The sequence below is a fragment of the Delphinapterus leucas genome, chromosome 1 (assembly GCF_059928025.1).
Source record: "Delphinapterus leucas isolate spDelLeu-1000000601 "Yukka" chromosome 1, BTC_Dleu_Yukka2, whole genome shotgun sequence".
Taxonomy (NCBI): Eukaryota; Metazoa; Chordata; class Mammalia; order Artiodactyla; family Monodontidae; genus Delphinapterus; species Delphinapterus leucas.
Genome location: NC_143129.1, coordinates 58797583 through 58822207, shown reverse-complemented (window position 1 = coordinate 58822207; position 24625 = coordinate 58797583). Strand labels below are relative to the sequence as shown.

Sequence of the window (24625 nt, the reverse complement as noted above, 5' to 3'; positions counted from 1 at the left end):
GCACAACATCTGGCACCCAGTTATTACTCAGTAAGTAGTCGCCACAGGTACTAAAAAGTCTCTCCGGTTTGGAGATTGGAAAGTTGTGGTGGGTTTGCAGAAGCCAAGCTTAATGATGTCTGTGGACTTGGGGGTGGGGCTGTATGTGCCTAGCTTCAAGAACTGTGTTGAGACAGTTTGAGGAGTGATAGTTTTGTGTCTCTGAAATAAACTGAACAAGCAAAAATGGGAAGATAAGTATTTTAAGAAGCGTGCTTACCATCCCCTCTCCCCAATGTAGTAGCAGGTATGACCCACTAACTGCTGATAACTGCCCTTCAGAGAAATACCTCCCAGGTACTGAGTCTATAAACCACGTGCATGACTCTCTGGACCCTCCTCCACAACGTTCTATATCTGCATCATGGCTTCAAATGTTTTAATACTGGCAAGCTACCTCTGGGGACTCTACTCTTGGGGTGTGTCCATGGTACCCAGCAATGTCCTTCATGATCAGACAAATTTACCTTTTTTCCTTTGCCCTTTGAGTCTTTTCTTGCGTATGGTCCCTACCTCTGTACAACTGTGCTGTGTTACAAAAAGGGAAGCTTAATCGTCATTCTGGAGGTTAAGAGAAAACACAGGACCTGGCAAGGGCCCAGATGTGACTGACCACACAGGTTGTGTTCTGCTCAACCGTGCAGGTCTAAGTCATTCACTTAGATTAAGGTGTGCATGGTGTCTCTTGGTATTGTGCAAGGGTAATCTGAAACGCAGTATGGGGTGGCCCTGTTGGGGAGGGGAGCGTTCTAAGTCAGGATGAAAAAAAGAACCAAAACACAAGAACTGGGAACATCTTTAATTGAAACTTCAGGGGACAGCGAGAACAGAAAGCATATGGGTAATTGCTCCCCAGACCCTCCATGCCGGCTGCGATGTGAGGAGGGCAGTTTCAGCCTTCGGGCAGCTCGTTAGGGCAGAGACTGAGGATGGATGGGGTGAGAAGGAAAGCCCTGTCCTGCTGAATCACCAGTGCCGGTTCCAGGAGCTGCCTGGCCATCCCCACAGGCTGCCTGGCCGAGGACTAAGCAAGCATGAGGCTGGAGAGTTGGCAGACTATCAAAGGGTGGCGGGGCCAGCTGAGAGCTGAAGGAGCGACATTTGTGAATGAGTGTGATGATGAATCGTTTCTGTTTGTTCCGACTAAACCCCAGCTCCACCTCACACAAGTGAAGCAAACAAGTGTAAGGCGCTGAGATGGCTGGAAATGAAAGGATTGTCTGACCAGCTGTTCTAATTGGTGGTTGAAACTCTCAAGTCAGAACGTCTAAGACTTGGGTCTTGCTCTGTCGGATAGATGATGAGAAAAACGGAGACAGAAGAGTCCTCTTAATGCCTTACACTCTTTTTTTTTAATTAGAAAAGTTTTTTTTTTCTTTTTTCTGATTGTAAAACTAATGCATTGTTTTGTAGAAAATTTGGAAAAAGAAAATCGTATCAGAGACAATAAAATGTATCCATAATTGCATCACTTGGCAACAATTATCAGTATAAATTCACTTGCAACACTTTTCTCTCAGGAGATCAAGGCATTCTGTGAATATTTTCTAATTCCTTTGGCAGTACAGGTGTGTGAGGGTTGGTTGGAAGTGCGTAGTGCATCCTTTTATTATACTTATGGAGAAGTCAAAATAGCCAATTCACTGACTTGTTCAAAGTCTTTGTGATGGCAAAGTCTTTGTGATGGCAATGTCTTCTGTCCACTTGTTCTGGCCTCTAATAATAAAAATAACCCGAACGATTAACATTTGTCTAGTGCTTTTCAATTGTAAAGAACCTTCCCTTGTGGTGCCATTCTGCTATGTACCTTCTATATTTATTCACTTACATTCTAGTTCATAGGCAGCCATGATTCTTTTTTTAAAGTCTTTATTGAATCTGTTACCATATTGCTTCTGTTTTATGTTTTGGTTTTCTGGCCATGAGGCATGTGGGATCTTTGCTCCCCTACCAGGGATTGAACCTGCACCCCCTGCACTGGAGGTGAAATTTGAACCACTGGACCACCAGGGAAGTCCCAGAAGCCATGATTTAAGGGAGATTAATTTAGTAGTTGGAAGTAGAAAGCCGGGAGCCAGGACTCCTGATCCCTTCGGCTGTGTGGAACCATGCTTCATTCAAAATCTTCATGCTTAAGGCAGCAGAAGAAAAGAGTATACTGATCCTCATAAAGTTGTAGTGCGTCTGCATTTATGGGAATAGTGTAAGCAACGTGCATACACAGGGATATATAGGAGCAGATGAACTGTGGACCTATCCAGCCATGTTCAATAGGTAGCCACTAGCCACATGTGGCTCTTAGGCACTCCACAAGTGGCTCATGGAACTAAGAAATTGTTTGCAGATTTGATCTAATTTTGATTAATTTAAAAGTGAAAACGCATATACTCCAATTATTATAAAAAAATTTAAGTATGCTTAAAATAACTTGTGTTTATGAATCTTTTTCAACTGTAAATTATTTCAAATCTAAATACAGAATCAAGTATTTCTGATGAAAAATTTGTATATATGTTGAGATGTGCTGTAAGTGTAAAAATACACCCCAGATTTCAGACTCGGTGTGAGAAACTTTAAAATATCTTGATAATAATTTTCTCATATTAATTACATGTTCAAATGAAAATATTTTGGGGTCATTAGGTTAAATAAAATATATTATTAAAATTAATTGCATCTATTTTATTTTACCTTTTGAATGTAGCTGCTAATCAATTTAAAATACTTATGTAGTTTGCATTATATTTTTATTGGACAACACTGGATACAGCCACCTTAGCAAGTCCCCAGTTGTATCTTCTAAGCTGTGAACAATGAGGGTGTGTCTTAAAACTATGTATTAGACATCTTTCCTTGAGTTCAGTAGACAAACGTATTTTAGAATCATGGGCTGGTAAATGGCATAGGTGTCAAAGTTAGAACAGCTAGAGGTTCAGTGGGGGCTGCATGAGCTGAGTAACAATGTACAACTTTATTTTTCATTTTTCCTTTGTACATTACAATAATTTCAATCTTACAGGAAAGGTATACAAGAGTACAAAGGACTCCTATGTGCCCTTTCCCCAGAGACCCCATTCAAGGGTTGCACCTGACCCAATACTGTCTCTTACAGCAGAAGATCCAACCCAGATTGCACATGGTACAAAATTGTCATGTCTCTCCAGTGCCCTTCAATCAGGAATGATTGGTTCCTTGGACCTTCATAACCTTAATATTTTTGAAGATTACAGGCTTATTATTTGTAGGATGTCCCTTAATTCAGGTTTGTCTGATGTTTCCTCATGTTGAATTCAAGTTATGAATATTTGGCCAGAATGTCATGGAAGTGATGTTGTGATCTCATTGGATTCTGTCAGGTGCACGTGATTTGTATTTGTCCAATTTCCGGTGATGTTGACTTTGATCACTTGAGTGAGATGGTGGCTGCCAGGTTTGTTCACTGTAAAGTTATTTTTTCTTTCTATAATTAATAAGTATTTTCAAGGGAGATATTTTGAGACTATGAGATACAATGTTCTTCACCAAATTTTACCTCCTACTTTAGAGTGATTTATGTTTCTTGCCTGAGTGCATTATAACTGTGATAATTACTAAATTATGATTTTCTAATGCTATCATTTTTCTGCTTAAGTTATTACAAATTATTATTTAATTATATCTCAATTATAAATTATGATTATTTTCTATATTTACTTTTCTACAATATATATAAATGATGATTTTTCTAATTCCATTATTTTTCTACATTTATTAGGAATTTTATTCTAAATTATTAATTAATTATATAATCAATTAGAAATTATTATTTTTTTCCCTACATTTATTATATAAATATAATATGGCTTCTTGGATTCCTATTTTATTCAAAGGAATATAACCCATTACTAATTGTCCCAGGATTCATGAGAGGAAGGCTTTCAAGGCAGCTCTGTGTCCTTTTGACATGCACCCATCATTCTTTGGTATTTTTTAACCCAGTGGTTTGCTGGAGCTGGCTTACACTGGTTTGTAAGAGTCCATTCTAAATTTTTCAGGAAATTTGCAAGTACTAACTGACATGAGGTTAGTAGCTTAGAATTAAGCAATTGGGAGTGTTTATTTACTCCATGGAAACTGGCAAATGCTACAACCAGAACTTTTTCTTCCAAAGATGTAGTTGTTAAAAATTTGTCAGCACACACAAGGTTTCTGTCACAAAATTGTTCCAGACTCATCTTATACCTTAACTGACACAGGCCTGTAATCATCCATTTCTCCAAGGATCCCTGATTCCTTTTAATGGAGAACAGGACTTAGAAAACAAGATTTTGAAGCAGGGTGAACTCTACTGGATGTACTTGGGTGGACAGAACCGGGAAAGATTGCTTATGTGTGTGTGTGTATGTATGTGTATGTTGAATATTATATTGGCTGTGGGTTTGTCATGAATAGCTTTTTATTATGTTGAGATCTGTTCCTTCTATACCCACTTTGGTAAGAGGTTTTTTTATCATGAATGGATGTTGAATTTGTCAAGTGCTTTTTCTGTATCTATTGAGACGATCATGTGTTTTTTGTTGTTTCTTTTGTTAATGTGATGTATCACATTGATTGATTTGTGTATGTTGAACCATCCCTGTGAACTTGAGATGAATCCCATTTGGTTGTGGCGTATGATCTTTTTTATGTGTTGTTGGATTCAGTTTGCTAATATTTTTTTTGAGAATTTTTGCATCTATATTCATCAAATATATTGGTCTGTAATTTTCTTTTTTGGTGGTATTTTTATCTGGTTTTGGTATCAGGGTGATAGTGGCTTCATAAAATGTCTTTGGGAGTGTTGCCTCCTCTTCAATCTTTTGGAAGAGTTTGAGAAGGATCAGTATAAGTTCTTCTTTATATATTTAGTAGAATTTGCCTGTGAAGCCATCTGGTCCTGGACTTTTGTTTGTAGGGCGTTTTTTTTGTTTGTTTGTTTGTTTGTTTTAAATTACAGATTCTATTTCACTTCTAGTGATGGGTCTGTTCAAATATCTGTTTCTTCTTGGTTCAGTTTCGGTGGACTGTATGTTTCTAGAAACTTGTCCATTTCTTCTAGGTTGTTGAATTTGTTGGCATGTAATTGTTCATAGTATTCGCTTATGATTTCTTTTTGTATTTCTGCAGTATTGGTTGTTATGTTTCCTTTTTCATTACTTTTTAAAAAAAATTTTATTTATTTTTGTCTGCATTGGGTCTTCGTTGCTGTGCGCGGGCTTTCTCTAGTTGCGGTGAGCGGGGGCTACTCTTCGTTGCGGTGTGCAGGCTTCTCTTGCTGTGGAGCATGGGCCCTAGGCATGCAGGCTTCAGTAGTTGCAGCATGCAGGTTCAGTAGTTGTGGCTCGCAGGCCCTAGACCATGCGGGCTTCAGTAGTTGTGGTGTGTGGGTTCAGTAGTTGTGGCTTGCGGGCTCTAGAGTGCAGGCTCAGTACTTGTGGGACATGGGCTTAGTTGCTCTGCAGCATGTGGGATCTTCCTGGACCAGGGACTGAACCCGTGTCCCCTGCATTGTCAGGCAGATTCTTAACCACTGTGCCACCAGGGAATTCCTCCTTTTTCATTTCTTATTTTGTTTATTTGGGTTTTCTCTCTTTTCTTTTTGGTGAGCCTGGCCAGAGGTTTGTCAATTTTGTTTACCCTTTCAAAGAACCAGCTCTTGGCTTTATTGATTTTTTTTAATCTCTATTTTATTTATTTCCTCTCTGATCTTTATTATTTCCTTCCTCCTGCTGACTTTAGGTTTTGCTTGTTCTTTTTCTAATTTTTTTAAGTGGTAGGTTAGGTTGTTTATTTGAGATTTTTCTTGTTTTTTGAGGAAGGCCTGTATCACTATGAACTTCCCTCTAAGACCTGCTTTTTGCTACATCTCATAGATTTTGTATGGTGTGTTTTCATGGTCATTTGTCTCAAGGTATTTTTAAATTTCCTCTTTGATTTCATCATTGACCCATTGGTTTTTTAGTAGCATGTTGTTTAGTCTCCATATAATCATTTTTTCTCATTTCTTTTTCTGTGGTTGATTTCTAATTTCATGCAGCTTCCCCTAATTTTTTTTTTTTTAAACATCTTTATTGGGGTATAATTGCTTTACAATGGTGTGTTAGTTTCTGCTTTATTCCCCTAATTTTTATATTTTATGTAACTGTGGAACATATGTCAAAACTAAGAAATTAACATTGGTGGAGTACTATTTACTACACTATAAACTACTTAGATTTCATCAGTTTTTCCACTACTATCTTTTTTTGTTCCAGAATTCAATCCAGAATATCATATTGTATTTAGCACATGCACACACACACACACAAATTTACACTATCCATTTCTTTCAAAGAAATCCAAAATCTTTCTGTCTCTTCATCTCTATATCCCTCTATTTTTCTACCTATATTTAGAACCACAAGTTCATACCTGTAATCCCAAGGCCATACCACAGGGTTTATTTTAGCTTTTGTATTTTCCTTATTTATAATTTCCTTGACCATGAGAAACTTAGCACCTGTTATCCTCAATATAATTACTCACTGGCTAGATCCCCCTGTATGTAACCAATTTCCTTACTCCACTGGCCGCTGCCCCTTTCAACCACCTACCTCACATGGATTCAGGCCCTTACTAGGTTGCCCCCATCACACAGGCCTGCCTATTGGCTTTTTGATTGAATTAGGAAAGAAAGAAGGAAGGCAGAAAGTTGTACAAGTTTCTTAATCTCTTAGAATCTCATTTTCCTTATGTTAATTGTTCAGGGATCAGTAATACCCACCCTGTTGCAAGTAAAGTGCTAAACACAGCATCGGGTAGGAAATAAGCACTCAATAAATAGGACTTGTACCATAGGACTTGTACCACTTGATTGTTATTGTTATCAAGGACCAATTAAGCATGAAGCAGGAGGCCTAGAAGGAGGGACTGTGAAGGTGAGTGATTTTGGTCTTTGCCGCCATGACAAATGTTGGCAAACTAGATATACATGAAAACTTACCTAAAAAGTCGATCTTCTATTACTCAGAGACACTTTATGAGCCTGGGCTTATTAGAATTTGTTGGCGTAAGTCAGAGCTTCCCAACCTCAGCACTACAGATGTTTGGAGTCAGAGAATTATTTGCTGTGGGGAGCTGTTCTGTGCATTATAGGATGTTTAACAGCTGCCTGGCTTTAACCCTCTAGAGAAGTAGCACCCCTCTCCAAATTGTCAGAACCAAAAATTTCTCCAGAAATTGACAAAGGTCTCCTGGGGTCAAAATCTCACACACGCACGCGCACGCACACACACACGCACACACACCAGCTGAGACCCACTGGAGTAAATGCTTGGCTTTGTGTTGACTATATTCTCTGTTACCATGTTTGAGAAATGGAATACTTGATTTAATTTTAAAAATTCTTAACAAAGTTACTTTATAGTATTTTTCCAAAGATTTGGACTGAAAATCAATGGCACAATTCAAAATTGGGCTGAAAATCATTTAATCTCAGTTTTGAGTCAGAAGTTGCTGATTTGAGCCTTAGTTACCACTGAATTGTGGACATATGCAAATCCTGGTCAGCACAGGGTCTTCCTAATGTGACTTTGGCTAATAAGACTTGCCATAAGAAAATTATAACAACGATTTGCACTCTCCTTTCTTTCAAAGAAATCCAAGCACTACCTTCTAGTCTTTTCTCCCATAGTTCGCCTCCTGCATTTTACATTCTAGCTAAATGGGATGTTGTTTTTCCAATAAACATTTGTTGGAATAATGAGTAGATATTTATTAACTTTCCTAAAAGAAAGGAAGTGGGGGCCTTCCCTGATGGCTCAGTGGTTGAGAGTCCACCTGCCGATGCAGGGGACGTGGGTTCGTGCCCCGGTCCGGGAGGATCCCACATGCCGCGGAGCGGCTGGGCCCGTGAGCCATGGCCGCTGAGCCTGCGCGTCCGGAGCCTGTGCTCCACAATGGGAGAGGCCACAACAGTGAGAGGCCCGCGTACCGCAAAAAAAAAAAAAAAAAAAAAAGAAAGGAAGTGGGGAACTTATTGCCCCATCTGACAAAGGGCTAAATTTTTCAAAAATAGTTTAGGTAGTCAGTAGCTGTGTGAGCCAGAATGAAGTGTGAATTAAGATTTTTCAGGAATTGTTCTAGTTCTTCCACTGAAGTCTCTGAAAGCTTTTTGCACAAGGATCCCCTGATAGTACCCAAGTCACTGCAGTCTATCGAAGTCTACAGTTCCACCTTTTACTGGAGAGAGAACTTGCTGTTAAAGAATTGGAGGGGAACATCAAAAACAACCAAACAAACAAAATAGGCAATTACATAAACTAAAATGATCAACACAAGTAAAAACCTCAACTCCTCAGGATGACACTGAACAGGCCCTAAATTCAAAGCACCTCTCATTTTGTACCACCTCACAGAGTAGGGGTTTTGGTGATCTGTGCAGGGTGAGCTTTGCATCAACACAGAGGATTGCATGGCAATAAGCCTTCTCAGCTGAAGCCTGAAGGAGAACGAGTGCCTAGTAAACTCTTGCAGGGTGCTGATTTTAGGAATACCAGCTTCTGGTAACCTGCCATTATTAATTTAAGAGGTTGGTAATATACAGGCCACCTGTGTTAATCAATGCAAGGGAAGGTGAGTCATTTGGCTCGAGAACTAAAGAGAGGACTCACAGTGATGGATAAGCTTGCTCCCCCTCAGACATTCTTTCCAAATGACCAGTGAGCCTCAGACCATACTTTTAGAAATGGTGCCCTTAGGCCATCAGTCTCAAAAGTTTGACAGTAATTTCCCTGTCTACCTGGTAACCTGCCACCATACTGTACACACTGCCCCCAACACAGCAAACTTACTGATTGCACCCACTTTGTCTCCTCATGCCTCCCCCCTCCCCCAGCTGCCCACCAGTACCAGTCAAACGCCTGTGGGAGAAAAAAGTCGCCTTCATCAAAAAACAAACAACTGAAAAACCACTTAGGGATGGGTTCCTTGGACCACGCTACAAAAAGAGATAATGATTCATTCTCAGTGTACCTATTGACATTCATTGAGCAGCATATAGTTTATTTTAGCTAGAGTTTGGGATGTAGCATCTATATTTAATTCCACAGGCTGTCAGGCAACTCATATATTTACAAACACACTCCGGGAAACAGTGTTGTTTGCTGGTCACAGCTGCATCTGTAACATCTCTGGAGCTCTGCGCTGTTTGGCAGAGCCCAGGGCATTGTCATTTTACATTCTGGTCTGTGCCAAGGCCCCAGTAGGGCAGAGCTTGGGCTAAAAGTTCAGATTCAGTGACAAGCGTGGCAGAAAGCCAGGAGCGAAAGTAACTGTGAGGGCTGTGGGTCAGGATGGAGAGTTCCGTGTCAGCCTGCCTCAGTGCTGCACACTGCACAGCGGTGGACATTTTCCATGTGATTGGCTTAGGCTTATTTCGGCTTCCCAGGCCTGAAAGAAACAAACTAGCCTATGTATACACAGGCTGGCTCTGCTGGGAAGTGAGCTGGGGCTTCAGCGATGGAAGCCAGCCTGGTGGAAAGGAGGCAGGAAAAGAGAAGGTTTCCTCTCTGGAGGGTGGAAGCAGCTGTCTGCCAGGGATGGGGAGGGAATGACTAAGCCAGCTTCAGTAGCTGGATCCAGGGAGAGCGGCTGGGCATAGCCAGGGGCAGGGGCCAAAAGGCAAGATTCAGGCAATCTTGGTAACAATACATAAAGAGGGATATATCAAGAGCTGGTGGGACAATTCAGAATTAGGCAAAGGGGCAGCCAATCCTTGGAGGTCTGTCTCCTACGACAGAAAGTAGGGAGCTGAGAGCAGGGGTTGAAGGAGCCAGCAAGGGTGCAAGCCCCTTACACCTTAGAGGGACACCCTGAGATTGGGCAGGAAGGAGAGGATGGGGAACTTGGGTACAGGCTCAGTTGGGTTTGGGGGTCTAAGGGAAGAGCACTGTAAGTCAGAGGAAACCAGCAATTGTGGGTTGTCCACCAGGGCCCAGTTTGGGGGAACATGTCTGACCTTATGGTTTTTAAGACATCACACGGGAGATACAATTGCCTTCTTATAAGGCCTGCTGACAGGCCATCTAAACAGGAGCCACATGGCTTCTTCCAAAGCAGAAGGCTTAAGCATCCTTGTCCAAGCCAGGAAATTTAGGTGCATCTTGATTTTGTTCTCTAAGATTTTTAGACTTTTCATCAATCCATGGAAATTTTAAAAATAGGAGTGACCTAGAGGATACAGGAAATTTTAAAAATAGGAGTGACCTAGAGGATACAGCTGTGCTTCTGTGAGCACAGCTCCCGTATGAGACTCACATCTGTGGATCTTAGGTTAATAGGTCATTTGGACTGTCCAAAGGACTTTCTTGGGATAACATCATTGACTTCTCTGTTCTTGAGTTTCTTCCTCTGTAAAATGGGCATAATATCAACCTCATAAAGTTTTACAAGAATTAAATGAGCCAATGAATGGAAAGTTTTTGAGACCAATGTCTGGCACATAATAACTGGTATCAAAGCATAATTGTCGATGATGACCATGGTAACTCTGGAACTCATGGATTCCGGCTTCTGAAAATTTCAATTGACCTCTGACACATGTGAAATAAAGATGGAATGAGCTCTAGGCTTAGCATTGAGAGACCCAGGTTCAAGTCTTGTTTTTGCCCCCAAATCGTGAATAACTCACAATGACTAACGGCACTTCTGTGGCCCTATGTTTTCTCATCTATCAAACAATGTGAAGGGGGTTCTATCGCTGGCTCACACTGGAGAGTTACTTCAAAATCTTCCTGGGGATTTTCAAAATATTCTATAATAAAATATAGAAATACACCCCAACCCAAGGTATCAATCATTCCTCTCTTCTCTTTCCTTGTCTCCGTACCTCACCCCCCACACACACACTCACACGTACCACACACGCACTCCAGGCTGCTGAGACCCACTAGGCCAAGTAATCCCTAGGATCTCACCCCTTCCCCCAGTTCCATGATCTGATCAGGTGGAAATTAATCAGGGAACAGAGGCTGTAGGAAGGCAAAGTAACAAAGTAATCAACACAGAGTCTAGCTTTGACAGACAAGAGCCTCAAAGATGTAACACACAGATATAGACTCAGGGAGAAAAAAAGGAAGGCAGGAGTGAGTAAACAGTGGGGCCCATAGCCACACTATCAAGGGTCAAGTGACAGAGGCCACAGATAAAAGCAAAAGGACTGCCCACCTCTGCAGTCATTATCTATGGAGGACCTGGGCGGGGGAAGACCCCCGAGGCCACTTGGAGTGACCTGTGGAGACCCCTGAGGCCTAATGAGGACACATTTTTAACAGAGACTTTATCTTCTCAGGCTTCTCACCTGTAAACAACAACAACAGCAGCAGCAAAACAAACAAAAAACCCATATGTTGATGCCTTTGAAGAACTAACAGTGAACACACACACAGCACTCACTGTGGGCCAGGCACTTTTCAGGGCCTTTACAAATGTTGTTGCATTTAATCCCCACAACCCCATGAGGAGGCACTATTATTATTGTCGTTTTTTCTTTCCTTTTTTTTTTTTTAAACAGTTGAGGAAGCTGAGCCAGGAGAGGTGCAGCCAACGTGAGAAGCCAGGTGTTCTGGCTCCATGGTCTATGCTTGTAACCCCTCCACTGCTGAGCTACTGATGGAGGGCTTGGTGCCTGGGGAAGGAAGGAAGGCAGATGTGTTCTCAGGCCACAGGGAGCTGCTGGGGTCTCATAATGCAGGAGTATAATGGAAGCGGTTTTGAGGAAGGTTAAAATGCATGGAGATCAGGTTTTAAAGGCTTTGAAATGTGCAACTTTTCATTTCGAGATTCTGTTTGATTGGCAGTGCTTTCTTTCTCTTTTCTGGAGACGCCTGTGACCTCAAGGGAAGTTCTGGGCCGCAGGGCCCACCCTGGTCTGCACATGGTGACCCAGGCTTTATCACACGAGACTCTGGGCAAGCCTGTCAGTTAGCTTGTCTCCCCAAGGAAAGTGCCAAGGACACCCGGCAGGCAAGTCTGAAACCTCTGCCGCTGACACATGGATCCATCCTTGATGAGTGAAGGGCTGGTTATCACACAGCAGAAACCTATAAACTGGGGGCCCTGAGGGGGTGGAACCTATGACGTCTAATGTAACTGAAGCTGTGTGTGTGTGTGTGTGTGTGTGTGTGTGTGTGTGTGTGTGTGTGTGTGTGAGAGAGAGAGAGAGAGAGAGAGAGATGGAGAGAGATGGAGAGAGATGGAGAGGGAGAGAGGGATGGAGAGAGAGAGAGAGATGGAGACAGAGAGAGAGAATATTATTGTTTTAAGCTCATTACAGGATCCTCAAGTCCTATGTTTTGTTGTTGCTCCATGAGGGCAGGTGTTGGGTCTGTCTTGTTCATCAGATTTACCACCATCACCTGGTGCAGTCCTGGTGCGTAGAAACTGCTTAATAAATGATTGACTATTCCATGGACAGAGGTGAGGGAGGGTGAGGAGACCTGAGTGATAGGTTTTGGAGTCGGAATATCCGAGTTTCATTTCTGCTTCCTTGTGGAATTGTCTGCAGCAAGTCCCTTAGCCTCTCCCAGTCTCTCCTCTTAAAGGTCTCAGATGAATGCAAGAACATTTAGTAATCATGATAGTAAATAGTAAATCATGATAGAGCTTACCTTTGTACAAATCATCCTTAACATTGTTAACCTGATTCTGTGCAGGGAGGCTATCCCTATTCCTCACCTATATTAAGTCTAGCAGTGGGGGAATGCATCAAGTGTACCTTGCTAGGTCCAGGCCAGTTCTGAGGGTGACACTGAAGGTCATATCCCAGAGCCTGGAGAGGAGAGTGGCAGTCGGGGTGTGACATCTGCCCGGGTGCACACGGGGAATGATGGGCACAGCTGAAACTCTCTGAAGTGCAACGAGGAACATATTATAGGGATGAAAAGGCTGTGGTTAGGGTCTGTTGAGGCTGGCAGATCATCCCAACGAGAGAGCCGAATACAAGTCTTTCATCTGAATGGATAGCACCCCCATCTACCCTTCACCCCAGGATGTCCTGTCATTTCTCTGGTCTCCTCTCCCTTTCTAGTCAAAACAGGAGGTTTTGTGTCCAGATGTTGTGGATGACAAGAACAAATAACACTTTCTGTGAGTTTTTACTACTGACACCCTCAGATTTATTCAAGAAAACATCTCTTCAATAGAGTTGGCCAATTAACCACTCAAATGGCTTGAAAACTTATTTAATGTCACTGCCTAATCATTTTAATAAATGTCACTGCTCCAACAGGCAAGAACGTCTGCTTTATCCCTCACTTGTCTTATGCTTCACTCCCTTTCTGAAACACAGAGCCTCCTCCCAAAGAAGACTAAAATCTCAGCGCCTCACCCCTCATATTTGTGCCCCTTTTATTTGCATAGAATTAAGGGATTTCTGTTTTGGGCAGGACCATGAGGATCATCTCACCTCTTAAATCATTTTACTGATGACCAAAGGGAGGCTCCCTGGGGAAGTGATTTGTAAGTGGCAAAGCCCACGTGTTTTTATAGCTGTAAATCATGGAAGTGGTGCAGTGAAGTGTAAATACTATAGGAGCTAGAGTAGGTAGACCCAGATCTGCCACTGACACACATGACCTTGTGCAACTCACTTATCTATTCCTAGCCTCGGTGTTCTCATCTGTTAAAAGGGGATCCTACATTTTGAGAAACAAAGATCGAGCATCATTTTGTTATCTGTGCTTCATAAATAGTAGTGACCACACAAACAGAAAATGATGTCTGCTGGTATCGATTCATGATAATTGTTAACAACATTAACAATTCTGTTAATTATAATACTAATTTCACATCTATTTCTCCTTTTCTTCTGGCCTCTAGCAACAGCTTAGCCATAGCCTTAACTCCTCCAACGTGGAGCCCCTCCCCTGCACAGTATTTTTCAAAGAGGAAACTGTACTTCTATCTCCCTTGCCAGGATTTAGTACCTGAGCAGCTGATGCCCCAGATCCTAACTGCTCCATCGACACACCTAGTGTACATGGAGATGGAGACCAACAGGAGGACACAAAAGAGTCCCCAGAAGTCTTCAGCTGGGTGACAGTCTTGGTGGAGATGTGATTCTTATAAGCTTTCCCCTGTTGAAGACCGCGCTGCCCACTTCTCATGTGACTTAATCTACACCTGATTTTCTCAGTTGACAAAACTGGAACCCATTGAATTCATGGCTTAACGAACAGATGCGAGCTAATGTACTCACAAAGGAAAAGCCATGACTTATTCTACTTGTACCTTTGGGCCAAAGCTGATTTATAATTTGTGTAGGTGTAGAACTCTGTCTTGAGTAGGGTCTAAGTAAGTGAAATTATTTGGCTTTCACAAGTAAATTTCTAATTGTTTTCCTCAAGGAGCTAGCTTAGCCATGACTTTAATACACTCACATGTAACATAGAGATTTACTTTCACAACCAGTTGTAGGACAAAATGGATACATAGAAGCATCATGGGGAAGGCGAGAATTGTTTTAACCTGCTGAATATTAACAGTACCAGCACAAGACTCGAGAATCTAGACGGTTAAGATTTGCTTGACAGGTTGCTGTTACAAGATTTATAATAATATTGTTTGTGGAGCATAAACGGTAAATGCCCAAAAGCTACCCTCCTTGAAAAGTCTAATTTTTACGCAACTGTCAATGCAGCAATTATTTTGTGGTTTTTTTTTTTTTAAAGGTGAAGGAACGTGTTCTAGGTATTTTTTTAAGGAAAATTTTGAAACCTGTTTAAAACTTCTCTTTCTTAAAAAGAGATTTTTTTTTTTTTTTTGGTCAAAATGTTTTCAGATCCTGAGAAAAACCAATGGAACGGAAACCGTATGATTCTGAGGCCCGGTTTTTTAGAGGCGCCGTCAGCACTGAATTCAGGCGTTCTTGCTGTGCTCAGCAGACCCGGCCCAGCAATCAAAACCATTTGATTCTAAAGCTGATACTTCTATAACCAGGCAGGTTCCAGCACATTGTGAACCCTGAAAAAGCATAATTACAAACAAAGAATGACAAGAAGCACACGTTGACTTAATATAGCTCGCTTCTTTCAAAGAGCACACAGCTTTTCACACACGCGCTCTCACCTGTCCTTAGAAACCCGCGATTAACAGGGGAGGGGGCGGCTGCCACCCCTGTGTTACAGCACAGGCCGCCAGGAGGCTCAGTGGCTGGGCCAAGGCCACACATTGTCACCGGCTCACAGTGACGCCTCTAGGAAACGCATGGAATTGATTGATCATGTATTTTTGAAGACTGACTCTGTATGAGAGTTGAAGTTTTTCATATAAACAGAGACCTGGACTTTGACCTTGAAAGGTCAGGCAGGGTTGATGTTGTATGGTTCTCATGCCGAGAATAATCGCTAGTCTCCTCCAGAAATCACCAAGAACCCTCAAAGGTGTGCAGGATGGGAGCGAAGTCCTTTATGTGTCTATTATTTTTCAATTGCTGTGTAAGGAATTACCACAAACGTAGTGACATAAAGCAGTATGAATTCATCATGTCACAGTTTCTGTGGGTCAGGAGTCCAGGTACAGGTTAGCTGGGTCCTCTGCTCAGGGTCTCACAAGACTGAAATCAAGGTGTCAGCCAGGAAAGCAGTTCTCATCTGGGACTCAGAGTTCTCTTCCGGGCTCATGTGGCTGTTGGTGGAATTGGTTTTCTTATTCTTTTTTTTTTTTTTTTAATTGGAGTTTAATTGCTTTACAATGTTGTGTTAGTTTCTGCTGTACAGTGAAGTGAATCAGCTATACGTATACATATATCCCCTCCCTCTTGGACCTCCCCCCCACCCCCATCCCACCTATCTAGGTCGTCACAGAGCACTGAGCTTCCTGTGCTTCATAGCTTGTTCCCACTAGCTATTTTACGCATGGTAGTGAATATATGTCCATCCTAATCTCCCAACTTGTCCCACCCTTCCCTTCCCCACCATGTCCACATGTCCATTCTCTACTTCTGCATCTCTATTCCTGCCCTGGAAATAGGTTCATCTGTACCATTTTTCTAGATTCCACATATATGTGTTAATATACGATATTTGTTTTTCTCTTTCTGGCTTACTTCACTCTGTATGACAGACTCTAGGTCCATCCACATCTCTACAAATGACCCAGTTTTGTTCCTTTTTATGGCTGAGTAATATTCCATAGACATTTCACTGAAGAAGACATAGAAATGGCCAAGAGGCATGTGAAAAGATGCTCAACATCACTAATTATTAGAAAAATACAAATCAAAACTACAATGATGGGGGCTTCCCTGGTGGCGCAGTGGTTGAGAATCTCCCTGCTAATGCAGGGGACACAGGTTCGAGCCCTGGTCTGGGAGGATCCCACATGCTGTGGAGCAACTGGACCCGTGAGCCACAACTACTGAGCCTGCGCGTCTGGAGCCTGTGCTCCACAACAAGAGAGGCCATGACAGTGAGAGGCCAGTGCACCGCGATGAAGAGTGGCCCCCGCTTGCCGCAACTAGAGAAAGCCCTCACACAGAAACGAAGACCCAACACAGCCCCAAATAAATAAATTAATTAATTAAAAAAAAAAACCTACAATGATGTATCACCTCACACTGGTCAGAATGGCCATCATCAAAAAATCTACAAACGATAAATGCTGGAGAGGGTGTGGATAAAAGGGAACCATTTTGCACTGTTGGTGGGAATGTAAATTGATACAGCCATTGTGGAGAACAGTATGGAGGTTCCTTAAAAAACTAAAAATAGAATTACCACATGACCCAGCAATCCCACTACTGGGCATATACCCTGAGAACACCGTAATTCAAAAGGACACATGTACCCCAATGTTCATTGCAGCTCTATTTACGAGAGCCAGGACATGGAAACAACCTAAATGTCCAACAACAGATGAATGGATAAAGATGTGGTACATATATACCACAGTGGAATTTTATAGTGGAATATTACTCAGCCATAAAAAAGGAATTGGTTTTCTTGGGGTGGTACAACTGTGGTTCCCATTTTCTTACTGGCTGTTGACTGGGAATTGTATTCAGTTCCTAGAGGCCACCCACAATCCCTTGCTGCATGGCCCACATAGACTGTACACAGCATGGCTGTTTGCTTTCTTCCAGGGCAGCTAGATCCTGTCTCCCTGACACTTCACCTTCTTTTAGAGGTTCACCTGATTAGGCCAGGCCCACCCAAGATACTTTTCCTTTTGATTAACCCAAAGTCAACTGATCAGTAACCTGATCATGGAAGGAGTCTCCCATCATATTCACAGGGCCTGCCTGCACTCAAGAGGAGGAGATTATAAAGGGCACACACAGAAGGGCTCAAGAAACTTGGGGACCGTTTTAGAAACCTGCATTCTGCAGTGTCCTACCTGTGTCATTGCTTGTCCACCTTACTGTGTTTGCTGCCTTGGCCTGCTCTGTCAAGCAGCCCCAGTCTCCAAAATGTGCCTCCATCAATATGCCTTTAGAAAGAGAACAATATTTTATAAGAGGAAGTAATCGCTAATGGTAGGTAGTGTTTCAGACAATGTAACGAGCACTTGCTTTCATATTGTTGGTCCTTAGCAGAGTGTCTGGCACTTAGGAGACCTCAGTTTCCGTTTCTCAAGCAACGAATGCATGGATGATTAAATGAGAAATATTTTGGGCATCCTCATTAGATTACATCCCATAAAAATAAATGCCTACCCCTCCATGTGCAAGGCGGATTCCTCCTTTTAGTTTATAGCACGAGTTTCCTCCCTCCCCGGTTTAAAAGTAATGCCTACTTATTATAAAAACACTTGGAAATGTGTCTTCTTTCTATGGTTTTATTTTTTATATTTAACTTCTTAATCCATCTGGAACTAATTTCCCAATATTATGTATAAAATAGTCTACTCCCTACCCATTTAATCTGTGATGCATACACACACACACACACACACACACACTAAGTTCTTATGTATAATAAGGTCTATTTCTGAGCTAGCTGTTCTATTTCATTGATCTGCCCACCCACTTTGTGTGCCAGTATCACCTACTTACTTACTGGAATTTTATAATAGGTTTAAAGATCTGGTAGGGCAGATGTTGCCTCACTATTTGTCCTTCAGCCCCCCTGTCCACCAGTTCATTAAGTATGGGTCTATCTTGGGGCCCACTCTAGCGCCTTAGAGAGCAAAGCATTCTTTGGAAAAGTCTGGACACGGAACCAGGTCTAGGTTTATATTCTACCTTTGCATCTTCCTAGCCCAGCACCTCTGAGTCTCAGGGAAATGTAAACTTGCAATAATAATGCTTATAGTAGAAACTTTCTGTGAGAATTAACTGGGGAAACTTCTAAGAATTACCCAGTGCGTAGTAGATGGTCAGTACCTACTAATCAGAGTAGAGGAGTGACTCTGAAGGTCCATGCACCCATGCTTCTGTCCCTTTATCCTTACCAGCAGGCACTGCAACATTTTTGAAAGCATCTTGTACAAATGCTGAGGCTCAGATCTGTCAGACTCAGGCCAGCTTTTAGGCTAGGAGTGACCAGGATTAAGAATTGGCCCCAGCCTCTGGGCAGCCTCTTCAGGGTTTGCATTGGTCCAAGGGAAGTCGGTGGTTTTGTTAAACTGGAGCCATTCCTGAGTGACCTGGGGCCCTGGGGAATGGGAGTGAGTCAAATGCTGAAGCCCACTTTACCTGGCCTTACAGAAGTCTGGAAGTGCCAGTGAATTGACACCCCTTGCTTCATCACAGGAAGCTCATCTCTGGACTTTGGCAGCCAGAGAAAGGCCTCAAAGCCACAAATTACACGTGTTGGGGATTGGAAGTCATTCTAGCACAGACCAAGGTGGTACTGGTGAGGGGAGATGGGTGAGACTCTGACAGCATGTGCTAGACATTGAAGATTGAAGAAATGAATTCGATTCCAAGAACCCCTGCAGTACGGAGTCAGCCAGGAGTCTTGAAGGCCAAAGTCTTACTCCCTTCCTGGCACTGTCCCTCAACTCAGAGAGGGCAGGGCAGGGCAAGAATGCACTCATTCATTTCTTCAAGAAGCGTCTCTGAAGGCCTACTGTGTGCTCTCAGGAACTAGGGTAGGGGGATACACAGCCCTGCCCTCAGAGAGCTTCCATACTACACAGTGAGGAGAAAGAGCACAATGGCCATCCTTGTGTCCACGGATCTGTTCTCTGATGATGGTGATTTCCCACTGTGACTCTATCCCTGCACTGTGACTCTATCCTTTTGTAAAGGAACAGATCGATCTTCAAAGCAGGAAGTCCAAAGCTTGACTATTATCTAGTCAAGCCTCTTTTCTTTTCTCTTCTTTTTTTTTTTTCTTTTTAGATATAGTATAATCCTACATTTGTTTTTTTAAAATTGAAGTATAGTTGATTTACAATGTTGTGTTACTTTCAGGTGTACAGCACAGTGATTCAGTTATTTATATATTAAAGTATTTTTATTTATAAAATGTATATACATATATACTGTTTCAGATTCTTTTCCCTTATAGGTTATTACAAAGTACTGAGTACGGTTCCCTGTGCTAGTCCTTGTGGATTATCTGTTTTACATAGAGTAGTATGTATATGTTAATCCCAAACTCCTAATTTATACCTCCCCTACTCCCTTTTCACAACCATAAGTTTGTTGTCTATGTCTGCAGGTCTATTTCTGTTTTGTAAATAAATTCATTTGTATTTATTTTTTAGTTTCCACATATAAGCAATATCATATCATATTTGTCTTTCTCTGTCTGGCTTACTTCACTTTGTATGATAATCTCTAGGTCCATCCATGTTGCTGCTAATGGCATTATTTCATTCTTTTTTATGGCTGAGTAATATTCCATTGTGTGTGTGTGTGTGTGTGTGTGTGTGTGTGTGTGTGTGTGTGTACCACATCTTCCTTATCCATTCATCTGTCAATGGATACTTAGGTTGCTTCCATGTCTTGGCAATTGTACATAGTGCTGCTATGAACATTGGGGTGCATGTACCTTTTCAAATTATGGTTGTCTCTGGATATATGCCCAGGAATGGGATTGCTGGATCATATGGTAACTCTATTTTTAGTAGTATTAGGAACCATACTGTTCTCCATTTTTATTTTCCGTAAGGGATAACTAAACTCAGAGAAGGGAAGTAATTTGCCCAAGTTCACCCAGCTTCATAACAGTGATGGGACTTCACTATTCTGCCCACAATTCACCATCAGAAAAAGGGGGCTTCTCTTTGCTTTACCTCAAGCCTCTAGAGGCTGCACACAATCTATGAGGCTATTATTGAAACATAGTGAACATTTTTGGGAGAGGAAGACAAGCGGATGGTGTTGAGTCTACAAAGGAAACAAGGAAGCAACACAGTATAAAGGTTAGAGTTGGACCCCCTGAGGTCAAAATTCTGGTTTCTTCACTTGAAATCTGCGTGCAATTAAGCAACCTTCCTCATATCTCTAAACCTCATCTTCTCATCGGCAAAATGACAGTGGTGTTTCCTGTAGGATTGTTTTAAGAATTAAATGAAATATACATCAACACGTAGCTCAATGCCTAGAAGGAAGATGTGTTACTAGGATAAAGGATTTCTAGAATGGGCCCTGCCCAAGGAGATTTGATTCTCACAGGCCCATGCGGTCAGACCAGGGTGTGCAACTGACATCTCCGTGTTGTGCTTTTCCAGTTCCAGGAGCCCTGGTGGAGCGGCACAGAGCGGGAGAGTGTGGCGAGAGAATGAAGACACCAACCGCCTGGGAGAAGCATGAGGTGGCAGTGCGGCACTCGATTTAGAGGGCTTCGGCCGGTGGCGGCAGCCCCATGGGCAGCTCTGCTGGCACTGGCCCTCCCCGGTTGGGTGCTGGCTGTCTCGGCCACGGCGACTGCTGCTGTCCCCGAGCATCATGCCTCCGCGGCCGGCCAGCCGCCCCTGGACTGGCTGCTCACAGATCGGGGCCCATTTCACCGCACGCAGGAGTACACCGACTTCGTGGAGCGCTACCGCCAGGGTTTTACCACCAGATACAGGATCTACAGGTGAGTGCGGCGTCCCACTGAAGCCAGCCTGGGTCTGTGCAGGGCGCCAAGCGCCAAGCCAGCTGGCAGGCCGCAGACTGCACTAGGGGAGAGCCGGAGGACCAGCAGGCAGGGAGAACAAGCTTGCCATGTTGGTTTTTAAAAAAAGAAGAAAACACATACAAGCTGGAAAACCTGCTGATGCCTCCTGGGGAACTTAGCAAAAGGGTTTCTATTTATAGGTTGTGCTGCTTATAAATTGAGGACAAATCAGGCGGCTTGGATTCAGCATGCGGCCTGAGCTGCTGCAGGAGGTCAGAGTGGAAGGCTGGGGCCGGGTTTTAAATAATGGGTGAGATACTTTTATGAGTTGTAATTAACTCGATATGCAAATGAAGGAAGGGCAGCTCCAATTCCTGCCTTAGAGGTGGGGGGAGCCCCGCAGGGGCAGGGATGGGCCTGCCCTCACCCTTGTCAACACCACAGCCTCAGTTGGCCTTGTGCAAGGAAATGGGCTGCATCGTCCCTGCCCCTCGGCCTGTCCTCAGGAGCATCAGAGCTGAAAGTAAAACATGTGACCTGTCTGACCCATCTGACAAGGGATGAACCAGGTACAAATTTCTGGCTGCTGGACCAGCACTTCAGAAGCACAAGGCTCGTCAAAATCCTCACCTCAGGTGACCCAGGGACCCTCAGGGCTCCCTTGAGTGCATTCCTGAATTCAACTTTTCCCTTCATCCCTCTTCTCAGTCCCTGCCTTAGTGTCACCCCCTTTTCCTCCTCACCGTGACCATAGTCTTCAGACAAACCTGGGAACTTTGCTAGAATTTTTTTCTTTTATTAGAGTTATTTATTTTCCGATTACAGATTCATTTCTTATGAGAGAGAGAGAGAGAGAGGGAAAGTATGAAAAAGCACAAAGAGAAACAGAGCCAGAAAATCACCTATTCTTTTGCCATCTAGAGGTTGCTCTTGGTAACCTTGGGCACGTGCATTCCTAGTCATGTGAACATACTAAAGGTTTTGGCCCTCTTGCTGGATCTAGCCCTTTACATGCCTTATGTACATGAACTCATTTAATCCTTCTAATAGTCCTCTTTTGGAAGAACAGTTATTCTCCCCTTTTTACAGATGAGGAAATTGAGGTCCAGAGAAGTTAAGGAACTTGCCGAGGGGCACACAGCTAGTAAATGGTGAAGCTAGGATTAGCTCCCAAGTAGTAGTCAGACTCCAAAGTCTGGGTTCTTAAATTATATTTAAAGAAACTATATTTTTCTGTTTCTAAGAGGCTTTTTTTTTTTTTTTTTTTTTGCGGTACGCGGGCCTCTCACTGCTGTGGCCTCTCCCATTGCGGAGCACAGGCTCCGGACGTGCAGGCTCAGCGGCCATGGCTCACGGACCCAGCCGCTCCGCGGCATGTGGGATCTTCCCGGACCGGGGCACGAACCCGTGTCCCCTGCGTTGGCAGGCGGACTCTCAACCACTGCGCCACCAGGGAAGCCCAGGGCTTTTTTTTTTTCTTCTGCAATACCACTCAGTCTGTTTAGGTTAGTACGGAGTCTCAGAAATAAGGTTTTAAGGTATTGAGCACTGGGAGAGTCCCAAATGGTAAGTGCAGCCATTTACAGGGGACATTTTCCTGGTACACGATTCCCACATGCAGATGCAGACAAAGGGAAAGATGAGGTATTTGAGGGGCTGGTGCTTCCTGCGTGCAGAGGTCCGTAGAAACAAAAGCCATTTATCTTCCAGTCTGATATTAGAAGGGATTACAATTCATACTCTCCGGTTCAGCGGCTCTGATTCTTGCCATCCTCCAAAGACTGTAGTGTAAATTCACACAGGGCCACTGAGGCAGAGAGTGGCCAGCTCGGGCTGGGAGTGGCTGAGCTAACACCTGCTCCGGTAAAAGAGGTTAACTTGACTCTCAGTAAATATATAAGAAATTAGACCTGTGTCCCCCACGAATTTTCTATAAGGTAAATTCAGGGCGATGCTTCTCTTTATCAAAGAATTTATTTTTCCATCTCTCCAAAAAAAAAAAAAGAAAAAAAGGGAAAAGAGAAAATCCACCCTAGAATGTATTTAAGCAGCAAATCCCTCTAGTTCAGGAAAACAAGATTTAATTCACCTCAAACTTTTCTGTTTATCCCAAATCTTTCAAAAGCACTGTTATCACCAAAAAAAATTTTTAAAGTATGTTGGAACTGAAATGTCAGGCTGGGAATCCTAATACCACCATTCACTTCAAAGGGCTATAGGAACTAGAAGCAATAAAGCACCAGTTTCCTTCAACCCTCCACAGATTTTTCTTGTCATCAGGCCCCAGCCCCAAGGCGGGTGACCACTGAATGCCTTAGCAGCAGCTCAGAGCCGGCCACGGGGAATGTCCGGAATCACTTCTGCACCATCAACCGTTCTATCAGTCCGTAATGTTTTTTTTTTCTTTTTTTGCGGTACGCGGGCCTCTCACTGCCGTGGCCTCTCCCGTTGCGGAGCACAGGCTCCGGACGCGCAGGCTCAGCGGCCATGGCTCACGGGCCCAGCCGCTCCGCGGCATGTGGGATCTTCCCGGACCGGGGCACGAACCCGTGTCCCCTGCATCGGCAGGCGGACTCCCAACCACTGTGCCACCAGGGAAGCCCCGTAATGGTTTTTTGATCATTTAATGTGACAGGCTCTTACACTGTGCCATTCTGTTTCTCTGGGGTCAGTTATTGCACATGAACCTGTACTTGGGGAAACAGTAACCAGTCATTCTGACAGGAATGCAGCATTGCGATTTGCAACCCCATGGCGGGGCAATGGGAGAATGGTCACACACGGCTGCTCCAGGAGCATTCTGGGAGTCCATGGTGGATCCATGGATACTTGTTGTAGGGCTCTATATTATCCCCAAGGGAACTCACTCTTATCCCTTTCCCTTTTGTCTCTAGTGGTAATTCCTTCTAGCAACTTCAAGACCTTGTTTACTGTGACTAGAGCAGGTCACAGAAAACTGGTCTAGTCATCACTAATGACTAGAAGGGCATTTTTTCCAGAAGGGCAGAGGGAGAAAGAGCTTACAGAGAATATCAGAAATGCTCTGTGGTGAAATATTGGGTCTCGAACAGGATTAGTCTTTTATTCAATTCTTTTAGAAAGCTTTTGGTACATGGAGATCATATGGTATCCATATGTGCTTTCCATGTAAGAAGGGAGGTGAGCTGTGGTGGGGGAAGAATAAGACTTTCCAATGGGGCTAGAATATTCGGTACAGAATTACATGAAGCTCTCTTACACAGCAGAACAGAGATCCTTCTTCTCTTCTATCTGTGTGTGGACATATTATAGCAATTACACAACCAGGTTCTAACATTAAGCTCTGAACCCCACCTATTCTTATATGGAAATCAGAATGTGCTCTCTGTTGGAGTAGATGACTGGTTGATCTAGAATAGCTCTGGCCTCTCTAACCATGGGTCCCCAGAGATTGTTGCTCTCTCCATAAGTTTGTATTCTCATAGGCATAGATGCTCCAGAGTGAAGGTTCTGGAGCCAGATGACCTGGACTCTAATCCTGGGGCTGCAGCTTACTA

At 43.2% G+C, this 24625-nt stretch overlaps 1 protein-coding gene across 1 annotated transcript in view; it reads left to right on the top strand.

Annotated features, from left to right (window-relative positions):
* The window catches only part of BRINP2 (BMP/retinoic acid inducible neural specific 2), a 116461-nt gene that overhangs the window by 42947 nt on the left and 48889 nt on the right, over positions 1-24625 (top strand). The window contains exon 2 of the mRNA XM_022556560.3: positions 20719-21068. Within this exon, the coding sequence (XP_022412268.2) occupies positions 20797-21068 (272 nt within the window). The 5' untranslated portion in view covers positions 20719-20796. The remainder of the gene's footprint in view (positions 1-20718; positions 21069-24625) is intronic.